At 48.0% G+C, this 17,275-nt stretch overlaps 1 protein-coding gene across 5 annotated transcripts in view; it reads right to left on the minus strand.

Annotated features, from left to right (window-relative positions):
- Positions 1-9,818, minus strand: part of LOC130559432 (hydroxycarboxylic acid receptor 2-like) — a 55,937-nt gene extending 46,119 nt beyond the window's left edge. The window contains exons 1-3 of one of the 5 annotated variants that reach the window (XM_057342511.1): positions 8,644-9,816; positions 7,729-8,274; positions 354-1,346 (exon numbers count right to left, since the gene is read on the minus strand). In XM_057342511.1, the coding sequence (XP_057198494.1) occupies positions 1,273-1,346; positions 7,729-8,274; positions 8,644-9,004 (981 nt within the window). In that variant the 5' untranslated portion in view covers positions 9,005-9,816 and the 3' untranslated portion in view covers positions 354-1,272. Of the gene's footprint in view, positions 1-353; positions 1,347-6,955; positions 8,275-8,643 lie in introns of those variants that run through there. The other 4 variants (XM_057342512.1, XM_057342510.1, XM_057342509.1 and 1 more) reach the window with 4 other exon arrangements.
- Positions 9,819-17,275: the final 7,457 nt, after the last annotated feature.

The raw sequence follows: 17,275 nt of genomic DNA on the forward strand, positions 1-17,275 counted from the left end.
AAATTTGCTCGAACACCTCCGGAACTGCCGAGACGCCCAGGGGAGAGTCACTGCAGGAAGGGACCGTCCGCTGTCCACGTCGTAGATTCCAGCAGAAAGAAAGATCATCCAGATCGTAGAGAAGCTCACCAGATGCGTAGGCTCTGAAGAACAAAAGGTGAATGAATGAGCACGCCGGCTTCCCTCTTATACCCGGACATCCGGGGAGGAGCCCGGCATGCAAATTTCATTCGCCAATTTTCATTGGCCTTTTCAATATACTCAGAAGATGATAGGTTCTCAAGACAACCCCATTCTGTCGGTTCGACACAACGTCGAGAGACCGACAGAGAGGGAACTGACATTTTCAGATTAACTAATGCTTTTGTAAATATGAATAATGTTGATGTCTAATTGACATGCAAGCAATGACACTGTTTGTTCTCACATACTGTCATCAGCAGCACCTGTCAGAATGATATTCATGTTTGACAAACTGACGCCTCTGTTTTATTTGTGACATTTATATTTCTCAGCTGTGATACTTAGTATTGTTCTCTTTCATTGCATTATGGTTTCAATAAATTTAAAGACAGAGCGGAGTGCATTCTAGCATATACATGGAGAAATATGTGATTCATATTCTCATTAAATTAAAAAAACATAATCTGATGACCTTATGTCAACCATCTATTCATACTTTGACGTCTTTACATCCGTGTTTGGATGTTTTTGCATTTAAAAGCTCTTTAGAATTTGTCTTTAGAACGTTGCCCCCGAGTCACACTCTTGCTTACAAACTTGTTAAATTGGCTTCCCTCAGACATGTTAATCAAGTTTGTATAAAGGAATTTAACAGGATTACATGGTTATTGGCTTTTCGCCGCTTTTATAATGAAACCAGGAAGCTGAATGCTAATTGAATCTTGATGCGGGTCTGTTGACCCTAACACATTCTGTGTCTGTGGGGCAGGTCATATTAAAACATTAGTTTGCTTGAATGGATTCTTGGACAATAATCATTTGAAACTGATGAGGCACAGCATATTTCATAACAATTATGTTCTTAGCAGATGGTTTTTGAACTGAGTGTAGTAATGTTCGTGTAGGTGAGAAGGAAGAGATCGGGGTCAGGTTGTCTACTGGAGAGAAGAAATATGTTTATTCACAAAATTATATCTCAGTCTAATGCTGACGCTGCGCGTCTCTGTTTCCAGCCTCCGTATTCCACTGGAGCTGACGATCCTCTCGTGAAGCAGTCCTCTTTCTGGCTTTGTCTCTCTCTCTCTCTCTCTAGTAGACTCTGCTGGCTCTCACACACCCGGCTCCTGTCTCCGAGCTGTTTATATGCATCCCCACACCAATCACTGCAATAGAGGACAGCTGATCATCATTTGCAGAGCCAACGCATCTGATGAGCTTCTCTACGATCTTTGGTGATCATTTTTCTGCTGGAATCTACGACTTGGACAGCGGACGGTCCCTTCCTGCAGTGACTCTCCCCTGGGCGTCTCGGCAGTTCCAGAGGTGTTCGAGCAAATTTCCTTTCTGAAAGAGCAAATTTCTCCAGCGTGGCATGTCCCGCTGTTCTCATGGGTGCAACACACTCATCGAGGAGGGGGACGGACACGATGCCTGCGTCCAGTACGCTGGGGCAGACGTTGTGGATACGTCCTGCCTGCACTGCGGGCGGTGATGATTCAGACGTTGCGCCACCATCTCGTTTGCTCCCCGTTCCGTGGCGGCAGGACTACGGCCTTGCCGTCCGCTACGGCAAGCAGCGAGTGTGATATGAGGATTACTGTGAGCGATAATCCGCCAGCCACTGGCTCACGGACCGTTCGCACCTCGTCTCGCTCGTCTGACCGTTCCCCAGGAGACGGTCCACCATCTTATTCCTCAATCACGTATTCGGACACGATGCGTGATGATGATATCTCTCTTGCAGCATCGGGGGGTGACGTACTGCCATCCGACTCCGACGATTCCTCGGGCTCCCTCCCTCGGGGGGTCAAGCCCAGGAAGAAGCGGACGTCGAAGTGTCAGCCATGCTTTCCCGGGCCGCCGTGAGTGTTGGGTTGCAGTGCCCGCACTGCCTCTACCGGCACTCGCGGCTGGCTACATGGCGCCTCGGGTTTGAGCGCGGCTCCAAGACCTGGAACGCCCCCTTTCCGGCACGTTTCACGTCAAACAAAGTTCGGTCACCCTCTCTTCCCTCGAGGTTGAGACAGCTGGATGATATGTCGTTCTCCCCCAGGTGGAGTATGCCGCCGCGGTGCACTCGTGCCTGTAGGCGGCGGCCACCTGGGGGGGGCTCGACCTGGACTCCCGTCCAAAGCATGTGGTGTCGAGAGCTTACATTGCGGCGGACCAAGCTGCCTCCCCTCTCCACGCTATGGCTCCTGCCAGGCCAGGGCGTTGAGAGAGCTCCACGAGGGTAAGACTGACCCAGCGCTTATGCAGGAACTCCGCGCCGCCACCGACCACACTCTACGGGCGACCAAGGTGACCACACGGGCCCTGGGTTGGACAATGTCCACACTTGTGGTCCATGAGAAACTCCTCTGGCCGATCCTTGCGCAGATGAGTAACGCTGAGAAGGTCCGCTTTCTCAATGCACCCGTCTCGCAAGGGGGGGCTGGTTGGTGTTACTGTCGAGCCGCAGCGGCCCTCTCACCCCCCGCCTGTCGGGGGCGCGAGACCCGCACGCGGCCTCCCCCGGAGGGTTCTCGACAGCAAAAAAGCTGTCCGGCTTCCCAGGCTGTCAGGCTGGCTAGGGAAGACAATCCGTCTCGGCTAGTCGCCTCACGCCCGCCAAGTTTCAGGGCATCCGATATACCTCAGTCAGAGGCTAGGATGTTCCCGTACTTCGGGCCGAGGTCGCCACCCTTCTGGTGAAGGGAGTGATCAAGCCCGTCTCACCAGCCGAGATGTTCAACGGGTTTTACAGCCTTTACTTTATTGTCCCCAAGAAAGGCGGGGGGTTGCGCCCTATCTTGGGTCTGTGTGTTCTGAACAGGCACCTACACAATAGCTGCCTTTCAGGTTGATCACGCAGAAGCGCATCCTGACGTCCGTCAGGTGTCAGGACTGGTTCATGGCAATCGACCTGAAGGACGCGTACTTCATGTCTCGATCCTCCCTCGACTTCGGCCGTTCCGACGGTTTGTGTTCGAGGGATGGGCATATCAGTACAGGGTCCTCCCCTTCGGTCTGTCCCTGTCTCTACGAGTCTTTACAAAGGTCGTGGAAGCTGCCCTCCTTCCCCTTACGGAAGGAGGTGTGCGGGTACTAAACTATCTCGACGACTGGCTCAGTTTGGCGCACTCTCGAGATCTGTTGTGTACACACAGGGACCTGGTGCTCCGGCACCTAGATCGGTGGGGCTACAGGTCAACTGAGAAGAGCAAGCTCTCCCCGGTGCAGAGCGTCCTCTTTCTCGGTATGGAACTCGACTCTGTCCTCATGAGCGGCCCCGCTCACCCCCCGCGGGGGGCGTGAGACCCGCGACGAGGAAGCCCGCACCCACGCGGCCTTCCAGAGGCAGTGCGACTGACTACAGAGCGCTCCCGATCAGTGTTGAACTGCCTGAAGCTCTCAGACAGTCAGCGGTCCCCCTGAAACAATTTCGACCGCTCCAACACTGGCTACAGAGTCAAGTTCCTTGGAGAGCGGCACACCGGCAGCAGGCGTATGGTCATCACGCTTTTCTGCCGACACACCCTAACCCCCTGGTCTCCATGACCTTCTTGCGGACAGGGGTCCCCTATGGGATACCTCCCTGCAGGGTTGGGGTGCCATGCGCAACGGGCAAGCAGTGTCGGGGCGGTGGACGGACCCCCGCCTGCATTGGCATTTCAACTGCCTGTTGTTGGTTGTGCTACTTGCATTGAAGAGGCTACTACCTCTCGTGCAGGGCAAGCACGTGCTGGTCCGGTCGGACAGCACAGCTGCTGTGGCGTATATCATTGGCATTCGCTCACGGCAGCTAACATGACTCGCCCGGTGCCTCCTACTTTGGAGTCAGCAGGTGATCAGTTCCCTGCGAGCCACACACATCCCAGGCATCCTGAACCAGACAGCCGATGTGCTCTCTCGTCAGTCGACGTCTCGCGGAGAGTGGCCCCCCCCGCAGTGACATCCCCGCGCAGCCGGCTCATTTGGGAGAGGTTCGGCCAGGCACAGGTGGTCCTGTTGCCTCCCATTGTCTGCTTTGGTACTCCCTGTCCGAGGCAACCCTTGGCACAGATGCCCTTGCGCACAGCTGGCCGCGGGACAAGCGGAAGTACGCTTCCCCCCAGTGAGCCTCAGTGCACAGGTCCTGTGCAAGGCCAGGGAAGAGGAGCATCAAGTGGTACTAGTTACGCCCCTTTTGGCCTAACCAGGACTTGGTTCTCGGAGCTAAGGCTCTGACAACAACTCCCCCCTGGCCGCTCCCCCTGGCGAACTGCTTCCCCAGGGGAAGGGGCACGTTACGGCTTCCCAGGCAAAACCTGGTCTCCATGTCTGGACGGGACGAGGAGATCCTGAGTGACCCACTCCCGGTCTGGTTGGGACGTCACTCAGGCTAGGGCTTCGGCCACTCTCGTCCTGGGGCTCTTCTCGGCGAGAAGACCCGCGGAGTTGCTCGGTCGGGTACGAGCTATCCCTTCCTCAAGATTGACTGGGGAGTAACCTCTCCCCCTCTACACTGGGAATGTATGTAGCCGCTACGGCCGCTCATCATGACCAAAGTGCTGGGTAGCCTCTGGGACAGCACGACCTGGTCATTAGGTTCCTAAGGGGCGCGAGATGGTGACCACCTTATCCGCTCTCCGTACCCTCTTGCGACCTAGGTGGCGGGCCTCAAGAGGCCCCGCCCCCTTCGAGCCTCTCGGGGTTGCCGCTCTTTCTCAGTCTTGATAAAGACGGGGCCGGGATTCTCACATTATCTTGAGACCCCGCCCCGGCTACGTGCCCAAAGTTCCCACCACTCTTCCGAGAGACCAGGTGGTGAACCTGCAGGTGCTCCCCACCGGGGGAGGAAAACCCAACCTTTCCTTGTTGTGTCCAGTACGCGCACACTGAGCAGCTCTTTGTCTGTTTCGGAGGTCAGCAGAAGGGAGGGTTGTCTCCAAACAGAGGCAGGCGCACTGGATCGTGGATGCCCTCATTAGGGCATACCGATCACATTTTGCCCCTACCCGTTGTGAGTGAGGCACACCCCTCATGGGCACTTGCTCAGGGCGCCTCTCTGGCAGACATCTTCAGAGCTGCGGGTTGGGCCATGCCCAACAACTCCGTGAGGTTTTAATACCTACGCGCGGAACCGGTGTCAGCCCGCTTCCTGGCAAGGTGTGGGACCAGCAGCTGGTAGGGCATACGCCTGCGAAAGCCCTTCCCCCTTCCTTAGGGGGATCAGCGGCTATTACGCCTCCCGTCTTTCCCCCACTGGGTAAAGAACAGGCATTCCATCCATCACTAAGCACCCTTCCAGGGGACAGGCTGGGCAGAGCAACCCTGCCCCCTTAGGCCGGGGAACAGTTGAGTTATCTCCCAGATGGCTCTAACCAGACCTAGTGCTCCAGACGTGGTAACCCCCCCCTCCGTGGGCTGTTCCGTCTGATGCATCCTCATGAATGGTTCCCACCTTGGCAACCCATGACCTCCCCAGGTGGACTCCCACCTTGCGGTTAACTCCTGCAGTCCGCACATTCTTCCCATGAGTTCTCCCCTGATGGTGAGACCATGTGGTGTCTCCACTATTCCTCCCTACGGTAGGTAGTGGCCTCTGCAGCGTTTTTCCCCCAGGGGAATAATGCTTACCCAGTGGCCCGTACGGTGACAGGCGGCTACTCGCCATTTAGAGAACTAGGCCTCCGCCCGTGATGGCCGGTGACAGGGGCTTCCCAACTTTGTGTAAAGCTCTGGGTCCCCCTTCCTATCCACTGGAGGGTCATAATTTCGCGTTAGCGTGTTCGTCTGACTCGCCCAGGCCAGTCAACGTCGCTCCGCAGAGATTGTGACGCGGCACAGTGCTGTGGCGTTTTCCATAGGAACCCCATTCTGTCGGTTCGACACAACGTCGAGAGACCGACAGAAAGGGAACGTCTTGGTTACGGATGTAACCTCGGTTCGCTGATGGAGGGAACGAGACATTGTGTCCGTCATGCCACAACACTGGCCACCCACCCCAGCGGTCGGGGTAGGATGCTTTAGGCTCCTCAGACCAAAGGTGAATGAATGAGCACGCGTGCAAATTTCATTCCCCAATTTTCATTGGCCTTTTCTAAATACTCAGAAGATGATAGGTTCTCAAGACAAACCCCATTCTGTCGGTTCGACACAAGGTCTCGTTCCCTCCATCAGGGAACCGAGGTTACATCCGTAACCAAGACGTTACATCTGTAACCAAGACGTTTTTCTTCACTGCTCAATGTAGGGTATTGCAATCGGACTAAATTGCAATGTCGCGAACCAACCTGGTGATGTCACATGCCGTGGCGCTGCAAGATGGCGGCGCCCTTGCTCCAAAAGCCATAACAAAACATCACGTTTTTTCTTAAAAGGTTACATGTATCGAATCTGTTATATGTTTTTTTTTAGGTGAAAATAAGTGAAAATTTAAGTGAAAATAAGTTTACTGAATAATGTACATTTGATCGAATGGTATATTTCCGCCTTAACGTGCAGCTTTAGAGCTTTGTCTTACGGCAGTGATTTAGTGCCATGTAAAAAAATGAACAAAAAGATTCAGATTTTAAGTTGTAATATTATGAGAATAAAGTCATATTTTCAACTGATTTAGTGAACAACAGATCTTTGAAGTAAATAATCAATTCATTACACACATTATTAATAAATCATAAAAGTTAGCAGATGAGCCTAGACTATATGAAAAATTGCCATAGTTTAATTATAGTACTGTATGTTTTTGATGGATATTGATTAACACGTGTATAACCATTACAAATGATAATAATACAATTTAGAAGTAAAATTTTTTAATGGAGTATAAGAAGATGACATTTTATTGTTGTCGTAAAAATAATAATATTAAGATTACAAGATTAAAGTATTAATATTTTTAAAATAATGTAAAAAATATGAAAACAAAGCAAATTCATTGCAATATAAAAGTCGTAATATTTAAAGAATAAAGTAAAATTTAGAATAAAGCATTTGGAGAATAAACTCATAATGTTATAACCTGATTCTCATCATTTTTAAACTATGAGAAAGTATTAAAATATTGACATACAGTATGTAATGCAGTCTTGTCCAATGCCTGATCAACCCCATTTCACATCACTCCTGTCCAATCAAAGTGGAGTTCTCAGTGACAGCCCATGTGCGTCCTGTCCTATTTGCTGACCTGAAGCTGTATCATGCCATTTAGAGTTCTTTTCAAATAATTGCGAAATAAGGAACTGGAGAAGCAATAGATGACTGGATCAAGAGCACTGTTCAAATATGTAAATGCTAAGGACATACTGAACAACTCAGTTGTTAGATTGTAAGTGTTACAATACTTCTCCCCAAGTGATTTTAAAATGAGAACAGTCAGCCCTGTGCCAATGCTGGGGAAAAAACAGAAGACAAAAACCCCAACGATAACCAGAACAGTCCGAATGGCCCTTTGACCCTTTTTGCTGTCTTTCAACCTCGGTCGAGAACGTAAGACGCAGGTGATGCGCACAGAGCAAAAGATCAGGAGCATTAGCGTCACAAAAAACTCTAAGATAAACACAATATAATGCAGGAGGATACCTGGTGATACATCTTCGTAATTACTGAAACTTCTGCAACGGGAGTAGTTTTCCCCTGCCTTCAGAAGGTTGTTGGTCAGCAAAGGGATCCTCAGAGCTATCACAGTGGCCCAGATGAAGCAGGCAACCCCAGCTGCTTGTTTTGAGGATATGTGATTGGTTTTGTGATGCGGATGCACCACTTTAAAGTAGCGGTCAAAAGCCACAGCAGTCATGAACGCAATGCTGGCTGAACGGTTCACAGCCAGCATAAATAGATTAATACGACACCAGGCATCTCCAAATATCCACGTCTCGCCGCGTACAAAGTTGTCAATGCGGAAGGGTAGACTCAGGAGCAGCAGAAAGTCAGACAGAATTAGGTTGAAGAGGAATGTGACATTGGTCCTCCAGGATTTCATATATTTGCAAAAAACATATAATGCCACGACATTGCCAGGCAGACCAAGTAACATCTCGATGATTACCACTGGAGGAAGGACGGATGCCATCAGTTCGTGGGTTGTATTGCAGTGATGTTCAGTGCTGTTTGGTGTCATTGTAGTTTCTGAAAAATGATACTGTATGAACATGTATACAGTATATGCACTGTAAAAAAATGTCCCAGCTGTCGAAAAATGTACGTTTTTTTACAGTCTGCTTTTGAAATAGGCTCAAAAACCATCAAGTTACAATAAAAAAGACAAATTCACAAGAAAATTTACAAGAAAACTGAAAAAAACATGTAATTTTTCAGGAGAAACTGTTATTTTACAGAATATTTCTGGCACCCCAGCTGCCAGAAATGTTTTTTTATACACTGTTTCTCGTTTGTACTTTATTTGTTAGTGTAATTTCATCATCTTATTATTATTTTGCTTAAATTCTAAAATAATCCAAAATAGAGAGTTCGGTTAGATCTAACATTTTCACTTACCAGAGTAGACTCCGAACTCCAAATTAAGTATATCAAGATGCAGGCAGAGTGTGAGAAAAAATGCCTCCGCAGAAATCAGATTTTCTTTTGGTCTATTTGTTTGCTTTTCTTTCTTTCTTTCTTTCTTTCTTTCTTTCTTTCTTTCTTTCTTTCTTTCTTTCTTTCTTTCTTTCTTTCTTTCTTTCTTTCTTTCTTTCTTTCTTTCTTTCTTTCTTTCTTTCTTTCTTTCTTTCTTTCTTTCTTGCTTGCTTGCTTGCTTGCTTGCTTGCTTGCTTGTCTCTGATCTGTATGTGACTGTATAACTTCCTTCATCCTGTTTTCCAATATAGATCTTACGCAAGTATCTGACATGTCTTATCATGTCAGATTTTTTATTCCAACGAATAAATTGACACCTAGGAAATTTGCTTCACATATTACACATAAACAAAAGTATAACCTCTCAAGAATTCAGGGGCCTGTACCGTGAAAGTAGTTGAACAAACTTAGGGTTACAGAATTATTATTATTTATATTAACTACGGATTTGTTCTATGTAGCCTGTGTCTATTTTGTCTTCTGGGATTTTTGCCATGGATACTTACCCTTTGTAAGGAATTATCATTTATGCCTTTTCCTCCTTGTTTGGGCTTATCTTTCATGGATTTTTGTGAGCAACCCAGGATTTACTTTTGTTCTCTGAGAGATAACCAGTAAAGACTATTCCTATTTTACCTCTACACCGTCTCTTGTGAGTTTCTGCAACGTGGGTTCACAAACCTCAGCTGGTCTAGTGGTTAGTGCATACAGTTTTCCACGACACGACCTGGGTTCGAGGCCCGGCCATAACAGCAAGACTGAGCCCTTAATAAGATGGACCCAGCAGAGGCTAGACGGATTCATGGAGCCGTTAGCCAGCAGGGGATCCTGCTAGGCTCACACGAAGCCCAACTTCAGAGACTGACCGAAGCCATTTCCCAAATTGGGGAGACCCTGCAACAACTCCATACACGCCTGCCCCAAACCATGCCAGCCCAAGATCCTCCCTCTACAGCCCCCCGGTTTTTTATGAACCCAAGATACCAGCACCGCAACGCTGCGATGGGAGATCAACTGCGTGTAAAGGCTTCTTGATCCAGGTATCGCTCATCTTTGAATTACAACCCTCCGCCTTTCCTTCTGAGACAGCCAAGATCGCATACAAACCCGATTCCAAAAAAGTTGGGACACTGTACATTTTGTGAATAAAAACAGAATGCAATGATGTGGACGTTTCAAATTTCAATATTTTATACAGAATACAACATAGATGACATATCAAATGTTTAAACTGAGAAAACAAGTTGATTTTAAATTTCATGGCATCAACACATCTCAAAAAAGTTGGGACAAGGCCATGTTTACCACTGTGTGGCATCCCCTCTTCTTTTTATAACAGTCTGCAAACGTCTGGGGACTGAGTAGACAAGTTGCTCAAGTTTAGGAATAGGAATGTTGTCCCATTCTTGTCTAATACAGGCTTCTAGTTGCTCCACTGTCTTAGGTCTTCTTTGTCTCATCTTCCTCTTTATGATGCGCCAAATGTTTTCTATGGGTGAAAGATCTGGACTGCAGGCTGGCCATTTCAGTACCCGGATCCTTCTTCTACACAGCCATGATGTTGTAATTGATGCAGTATGTGGTCTGGCATTGTCATGTTGGAAAATGCAAGGTCTTCCCTGAAAGAGACGACGTCTGGATGGGAGCATATGTTGTTCTAGAACTTGGATATACCTTTCAGCATTGATGGTGCCTTTCCAGATGTGTAAGCTGCCCATGCCACACGCACTCATGCAACCCCATACCATCAGAGATGCAGGCTTCTGAACTGAGCGCTGATAACAACTTGGGTTGTCCTTGTCCTCTTTAGTCCGGATGACATGGCGTCCCAGTTTTCCAAAAAGAACTTCAAATTTTGATTCGTCTGACCACAGAACAGTTTTCCACTTTGCCACAGTCCATTTTAAATGAGCCTTGGCCCAGAGAAAACGCCTGCGCTTCTGGATCATGTTTAGATATGGCTTCTTTTTTGACCTATAGAGTTTTAGCCGGCAACGGCGAATGGCACGGTGGATTGTGTTCACCGACAATGTTTTCTGGAAGTATTCCTGAGCCCATGTTGTGATTTCCATTACAGTAGCATTCCTGTATGTGATGCAGTGCCGTCTAAGGGCCCGAAGATCACGGGCATCCAGTATGGTTTACCAGCCTTGACCCTTACGCACAGAGATTGTTCCAGATTCTCTGAATCTTTGGATGATATTATGCACTGTAGATGATGATAACTTCAAACTCTTTGCAATTTTTCTCTGAGAAACTCCTTTCTGATATTGCTCCACTATTTTTCGCCGCAGCATTGGGGGAATTGGTGATCCTCTGCCCATCTTGACTTCTGAGAGACACTGCCACTCTGAGAGGCTCTTTTTATACCCAATCATGTTGCCAATTGACCTAATAAGTTGCAAATTGGTCCTCCAGCTGTTCCTTTTATGTACATTTAATTTTTCCGGCCTCTTATTGCTACCTGTCCCAACTTTTTTGGAATGTGTAGCTCTCATGAAATCCAAAATGAGCCAATATTTGGCATGACATTTCAAAATGTCTCATTTTCAACATTTGATATGTTATCTACTGTATATTCTATTGTGAATAAAATATAAGTTTATGAGATTCGTAAATTATTGCATTCCTTTTTTATTCACAATTTGTACAGTGTCCCAACTTTTTTGGAATCGGGTTTGTACATCATCTCCCTCCTGAGTGATCGTGCCCTGGATTGGGCGTCAACCTTGTGGAGACAGAAGTCTCCCATTTCTGCGAATCTCAAGACTTTCACAGACACACTTGAACAGGTGTTTGAGCATCCAGTCAGTGGTCGTGAGGCAGCAAGGAGACTCCTTGATCTACGCCAGTGGCATCAACCCGTGGCTGATTACGCTATTGACTTTCGTACGCTGGCCTCAGATAGCAAGTGGGATTCAGAGGCCCTCCTATCAACCTTTTACCACGGTCTCTCCGAAGAAGTGAAGGATGAGTTGGCCAGTAGGTCTTGGGGTACCGACTTGGAGGAGCTCATAATCTTGGCCATCCGTATTGACAGCAGAATTCGTGAGTGGAGGAGGGAACGCGCAACATCGCAAGGTACACCTATCGTGTTTCATTCAGATTCCCCCAGCATTTGTGGACTCAGGGGCAGCAGACAATCTTTTAGACATTGAACTAGCACGGAGGATGTGCATTCCATATGAAACTTGTACCTCCCCTTGGAAAGTGGAGGCCCTGGATGGTAGACCCATAGGCCCAGGAATAATCCAGTTTAAGACTGTTCCCCTGCAACTGACCATTAATTCTATGCACTGTGAGACAATTTCTTTTTTTTCTCATTGAATCTCCTAGAGAACCTCTGATTTTAGGCTACCCCTGGCTACGACTGCACAACCCGCAATTGGAATACAGCTTTCAGTACCTCCAATGGACACTGGGAATACCAGGTGATGCCTTTTGGTTTGGCTAATGCCCCAGCAGTATTTCAGACCCTCATTAATGATGTTTTGAGAGAAATGTTGAACCAGTTTATATTTGTCTATCTAGATGACATATTAATCTTCTCAAATTCCCTACAAGAACACATTCTTCATGTTCGACAGGTCCTGCAGAGACTACTGGAGAATCAACTCTTCGTCAAACTTGAGAAATGTGAATTTCATGTGTCACAAGTCTCTTTCTTAAGGTCAGTTTATGGTTCTGCGTAGGACCTACGCCGTAACATACGGCGTAGCCTACGTACGTAGACGACGCCGCCGTGAACATTTATGGTTCTGCGTTGAGAGTATGCGTCATACTGCAATTACACCGCCGAAACGCTAGTTGGCTCTTTGTGTTTTCATGGGTTTGCTCTTCTTCACCGATGTTTTGTGTGTGTGTATGCTAGTGTTTGCAAACGACAATGGATGCCAAACCGACGTTAGAGGAAATCTCTCTCCAAGAATTCGCCGCCATCTGACAGTCTTTATAGTCCGCCGAAGAGGAGTCATACAGATGCGTGTATTTCCGAACCTCTTCAATCAGACGCTCAGTAACTTGGTCGATGCTCACCATGTTGTTCTTTTGTGGACTCTGAACTTGCCGGAAGAAGACACCAGAGAAGAAGATGCCGGAAATGCGTAGAAGGAAGTACGATGCTGCCAAACCGACCAATCACAGCGCTTGCGGTCCGCGTAGGGTCCGCGTTGAGTTGACGCGTTGTTACATTTTTGGAGAGGTGCGCGTCAGGCTACGGCGTAGGGTACGCACAGGGTACGCGGCTCTGCATAGGCTACGCCGTAGGTTACGGCGTAGGTCCTATGCAGAACCATAAACTGACCTTTAGGCTATGAGATCTCCCAAGATGGTATCCAGATGGAACCCAGAAAGGTATCTGCCATCATGGACTGGCCCTCACCCAAAACCTTGAAACAGGTACAGAGATTTCTTGGCTTTGCCAATTTTTATAGAAAGTTCATTTGAAATTTCAGCACTGTCGCATCACCCATTTGCACCCTCACTAAGGGATCACCCACTCGAATCCACTGGACGGAAGAAGCACTCAGGTGTTTCGACAGATTAAAGAAGCTGTTCTGCTCTGCACCCATCTTGGCACACCCAGATCCTGAAATCCCGATTATCATGGAAGTGGACGCATCTGAAATGGCAGTTGGAGCAGTGCTCTCTCAGAGGTCAATCACGAATAACAAAGTTCATCCGTGTTCATTCTTTTCCAGAAGGCTGTCGGTGGCGGAGAGGAACTATGATGTGGGCAACCGGGAACTCCTAGCAGTAAAGTTTGCTCTCGAGGAGTGGCGGCATTGGCTCGAGGGAGCAAAACACCCTTTTGTCGTGTGGACGGACCACAAAAACTTGGTTTATTTACAACAAGCGAAACGTCTTAACCCTCGACAGGCCAGATGGTCTCTATTTTTTACTCGTTTTAATTTTGTGATCTCTTACAGACCAGGCTCAAAGAACATTAAGGCGGATGCACTGTCACGGCAGTATGATTCTTCCCAGAGAGACAGCTCCCCAGAGTTTATAATTCCTAGAGGACACATCCCAGCCCACCGCTCCATTGAAGACACTGTGCGAGAGGCCCTAGGGTTTTTTGCCCCTGACGGGGTCCCACCAGGAGCCCTGTTTGTCCCCAAACAAACAAGGGCTGAGGTCCTCCAGTGGGGACATGCTTCCCCCCTCGCTGCCCATTCAGGAACAGATAGGACATTAGAATTTATTCACAGATGCTTCTGGTGGCCAGAGATATCCAAAGACATCAGATCTTTCGTTCTAGCCTGCTCGGTGTGTGCTAGACAGAAATCCTCCAACCAGCGCCCGGCCGGCCTATTACACCCATTGCTCATCCCACGACGCCTTATAAACCCTTATAAACAGTAATACTGTATATGTCTACCTTACTATTTGTCTGCATTACCTTCTTGACTGTCTCCACCAACGCTTGCTTTACAACCAACCTATTTCAAACATTGAAAAAATAATCACTCTCTACTTTAAGCGGAAGGCTCTTTCGTCATCTGGTGTTTCCAGGAATTCAGTGTTGCAAATGATTTTCAATTGATTAGTGTAGAGAATTTAGCATAAGCCAAATAGTCGGAGTCATTGAAAGAAGAGCCATCAACCCCCTCCACTCCCCTTTCTCCTGTTTTCTTGATACCATTATCAAAAGACCAGAGTCAAAACCTAGCTCCAGGGGTCTGGGTTTAGGTTGGTGCTCTCACCGAAAGTGTGGATAACCCCCTTTTGTTTCTCTGTGGGATATTTTACGACTCCTAAGCTTCAAAGCAGAGGTGAGAAGTCTCTCTGTCTAACCGGAAACTAAACATCTGAGGCTAACCAGAGAAACTTCTCGGACAAATAGGAACTTGTCATGATTCAACTGTCCTTTTCTATAAATATATCTAAATATCTAGGTTATATGTTGTCGCTCTTGCCATTTTTAAATAATCTGTAATTGTTAAATAGGCAAGTTAATTCAGGTTTTGTTTGTATTCGTACCTCCGAATGAATCATGACTTGATGCAATTCAAACCTTAGCATATTTGATATATAAATGTTTGTCTTTACAATTCCTCCTTGTTTATGTACATTGTGTGACCATAGAACACTTTCTTTTCATTATGTTATAATTGGAATGATATCCCATGAAGATGCAAATTAGCTGTTGAGTGGACAAAGAACCTCTTCCCTGCTCAACTCTGATTGGTCAATTCAAACTCAGGTGGCCATGCCCTCTCATGAGGTTAAATATCGAGCCTGCTCTGAAAACCCCTATCTTGTCTCTTCCTCTCTTCTCTTCTGCTCTAAAACTCCGTGGTGTCTCTTCGGAGACTGCCCTCTCCCCCCCACTGGGGGAGAAGAAGGAACAATGGACTCTGCTGCCACTTGGTTAGGCCATGCGGCCGATCACAAGGCCCGCAACTTTCAGCAGGACTTGGCTTCTGAAACCTTTTGAACAATTCCATCTCTACACGCGCATACGGATATCGGGACAGCACAGAACTTGCAAGTATCCGTTTCTATCTATAGAATGGCTGCGTTAAGTCTGTGCCTCTTTGTTAAAGATGATTTTTATTGGTGTTAAGAAATTGCTGCCATGCCCTCTCTCTCTCTCTGTCTGTCTCTCTCTCTCTCTCTTTCTCTCTCAGCGCTTCCTAGCGCATTTGCATTTCATGTAACGTTATTTGTTTTTTTATGCGATCATCATTGTTTTGTTTACCATGTAGAGTAGAGTTTAATAAACAATCATATATATTCATTTGTGATGGGTTTTCTGTATTCATGCTCACAAGCCTGGTCCCTTTTACTGTGTCTCGATTTATGCTACATTTGCTCTAAATTCTGTTTGGTAAAGTCACGTTACTTATAACCATGAGATAACGTAAAGTATATAATATCATTGAGGCATTTGCTGGACGAATGCATACAAGTATTGTTATGCTTTATATTACTAATCAGAGACCGTAAAATATGTATATTTGATCACGATTATTATACATATTTTCCTTTGAGCTAAACTAATTCCTTGACTGAAATTGATGTTTTAAATAACTCATTTCATGGATATGATCTTGAAAGATCTGGTGGAGAACCATATTTGGTGAGCTTTGCTCAACAATATAATAACGTTCGCTACAATAGGGTGAGAGAGACTCGCATGGGGAAGCAACACTCAACTGACAAATTTGCAAGTAAATAAGTCAGAGGAAAACGTCTTGGTTACGGATGTAACCTCAGTTCCCTGATGGAGGGAACGAGACATTGTGTCTAACCGACAGATGGGATTTGTCTTGAGAACCTATCAACTTCGACTAGAATGAAATTGGCGAATGAAATTTGCATGCCGGACTCCGCCCCCTGATATCCAGGTATAAAAGAGAGACGGCGTGCTGCATTCATTCACCTTTGGGCTGAGGAGCCTGAGATCCTCTCACGACTGCTGCAGCGGGCGTCACGCATTGTGGCATGAAGGACACAATGTCTCGTTCCCTCCATCAGGGAACTGAGGTTACATCCGTAACCAAGACGAGACATCCGTCTGTCGACGTTGTGTCGAACCGACAGATGGGGTTCCTATGGAAAACGCCACAGTGCTGTGCCGCATCACAATCTCTAGCGAAGCAATGGTGACTGGCCTGGGCGTGTCAGACATGAGAGCTAGCGCGAAATTGTAACCTTCCAGTGGATAGGTATGGGCCTTGTTTCACTAACAGCGAGTCAGCCTTCGTAAAGACTCGTGGGGACAGGGACAGCTCGGCTAGAGGGACGAGCATGATCGCTTCCTTCACCAGAAGGGTGGTGACCTCGGCCCGAAGCACGGGAGCATCCTTGCCTCTGAATGAGGTTGTGAGAATGCCCCGAAACTTGGGCGGGCGTCTGGCGAGTTGGATCGTGCAGTCGAGACGGATCGTATCCCTTAGCCACTGTGACGCTTTGGGAAGCTCTTGTCAGGCTCCCAGGGACCGAAACAGGGGGTCTAGGGGTACGATCTGCTTCATCGACCTCCCGGGGGGTGGTTCGATTGCTGGCAGGCCCCCGGGGAGGAGATCGGCTCTGCTGACTTACCTGCCCGGCGATGCAGCTCAACGCACTGTCGATTTGAGAGTGCTGAGGGCTGCAGAGTATGCTCAACCATCCCCCGGGGGGCCTTGCAGATGTTGGGACGGGGCAGGGACCCTGGTGGTAATCTCCGTGGGGTCTTCCCGTCAGGGCTGCTTCCGCGACGGCTGCTGATGGGGCGGTGATCTCCTCTTCCGGGGGCCTGTCTGGACCGGCGTCGAAGAGGGCTGGGGCTGCTGGGGAGCAGACTCCGCACAGGATCTCGAAGGCCAGTTGGCGGCCGAGTTGTGGCGGGGTAGGATGTGGCTGATTGCCTTCGTCTCCTTCTTCACTGCCGAGAACTGCTGGGAGAAGTCCTCGACAGTGTCACCAAACAGCCCATCCTGCGCGATGAGTGCGTCAAGAAAGCGAACTTTCTCGGCTTCACGCATATGCGCAAGGTTGAGCCAGAGGTGCCTCTCCTGGACCACGAGTGTGGACATCGCCCAGCCTAGGGCCCACACGGTCACCT

This window comes from Triplophysa rosa, linkage group LG9, assembly GCF_024868665.1.
Source record: "Triplophysa rosa linkage group LG9, Trosa_1v2, whole genome shotgun sequence".
NCBI lineage: Eukaryota > Metazoa > Chordata > Actinopteri > Cypriniformes > Nemacheilidae > Triplophysa > Triplophysa rosa.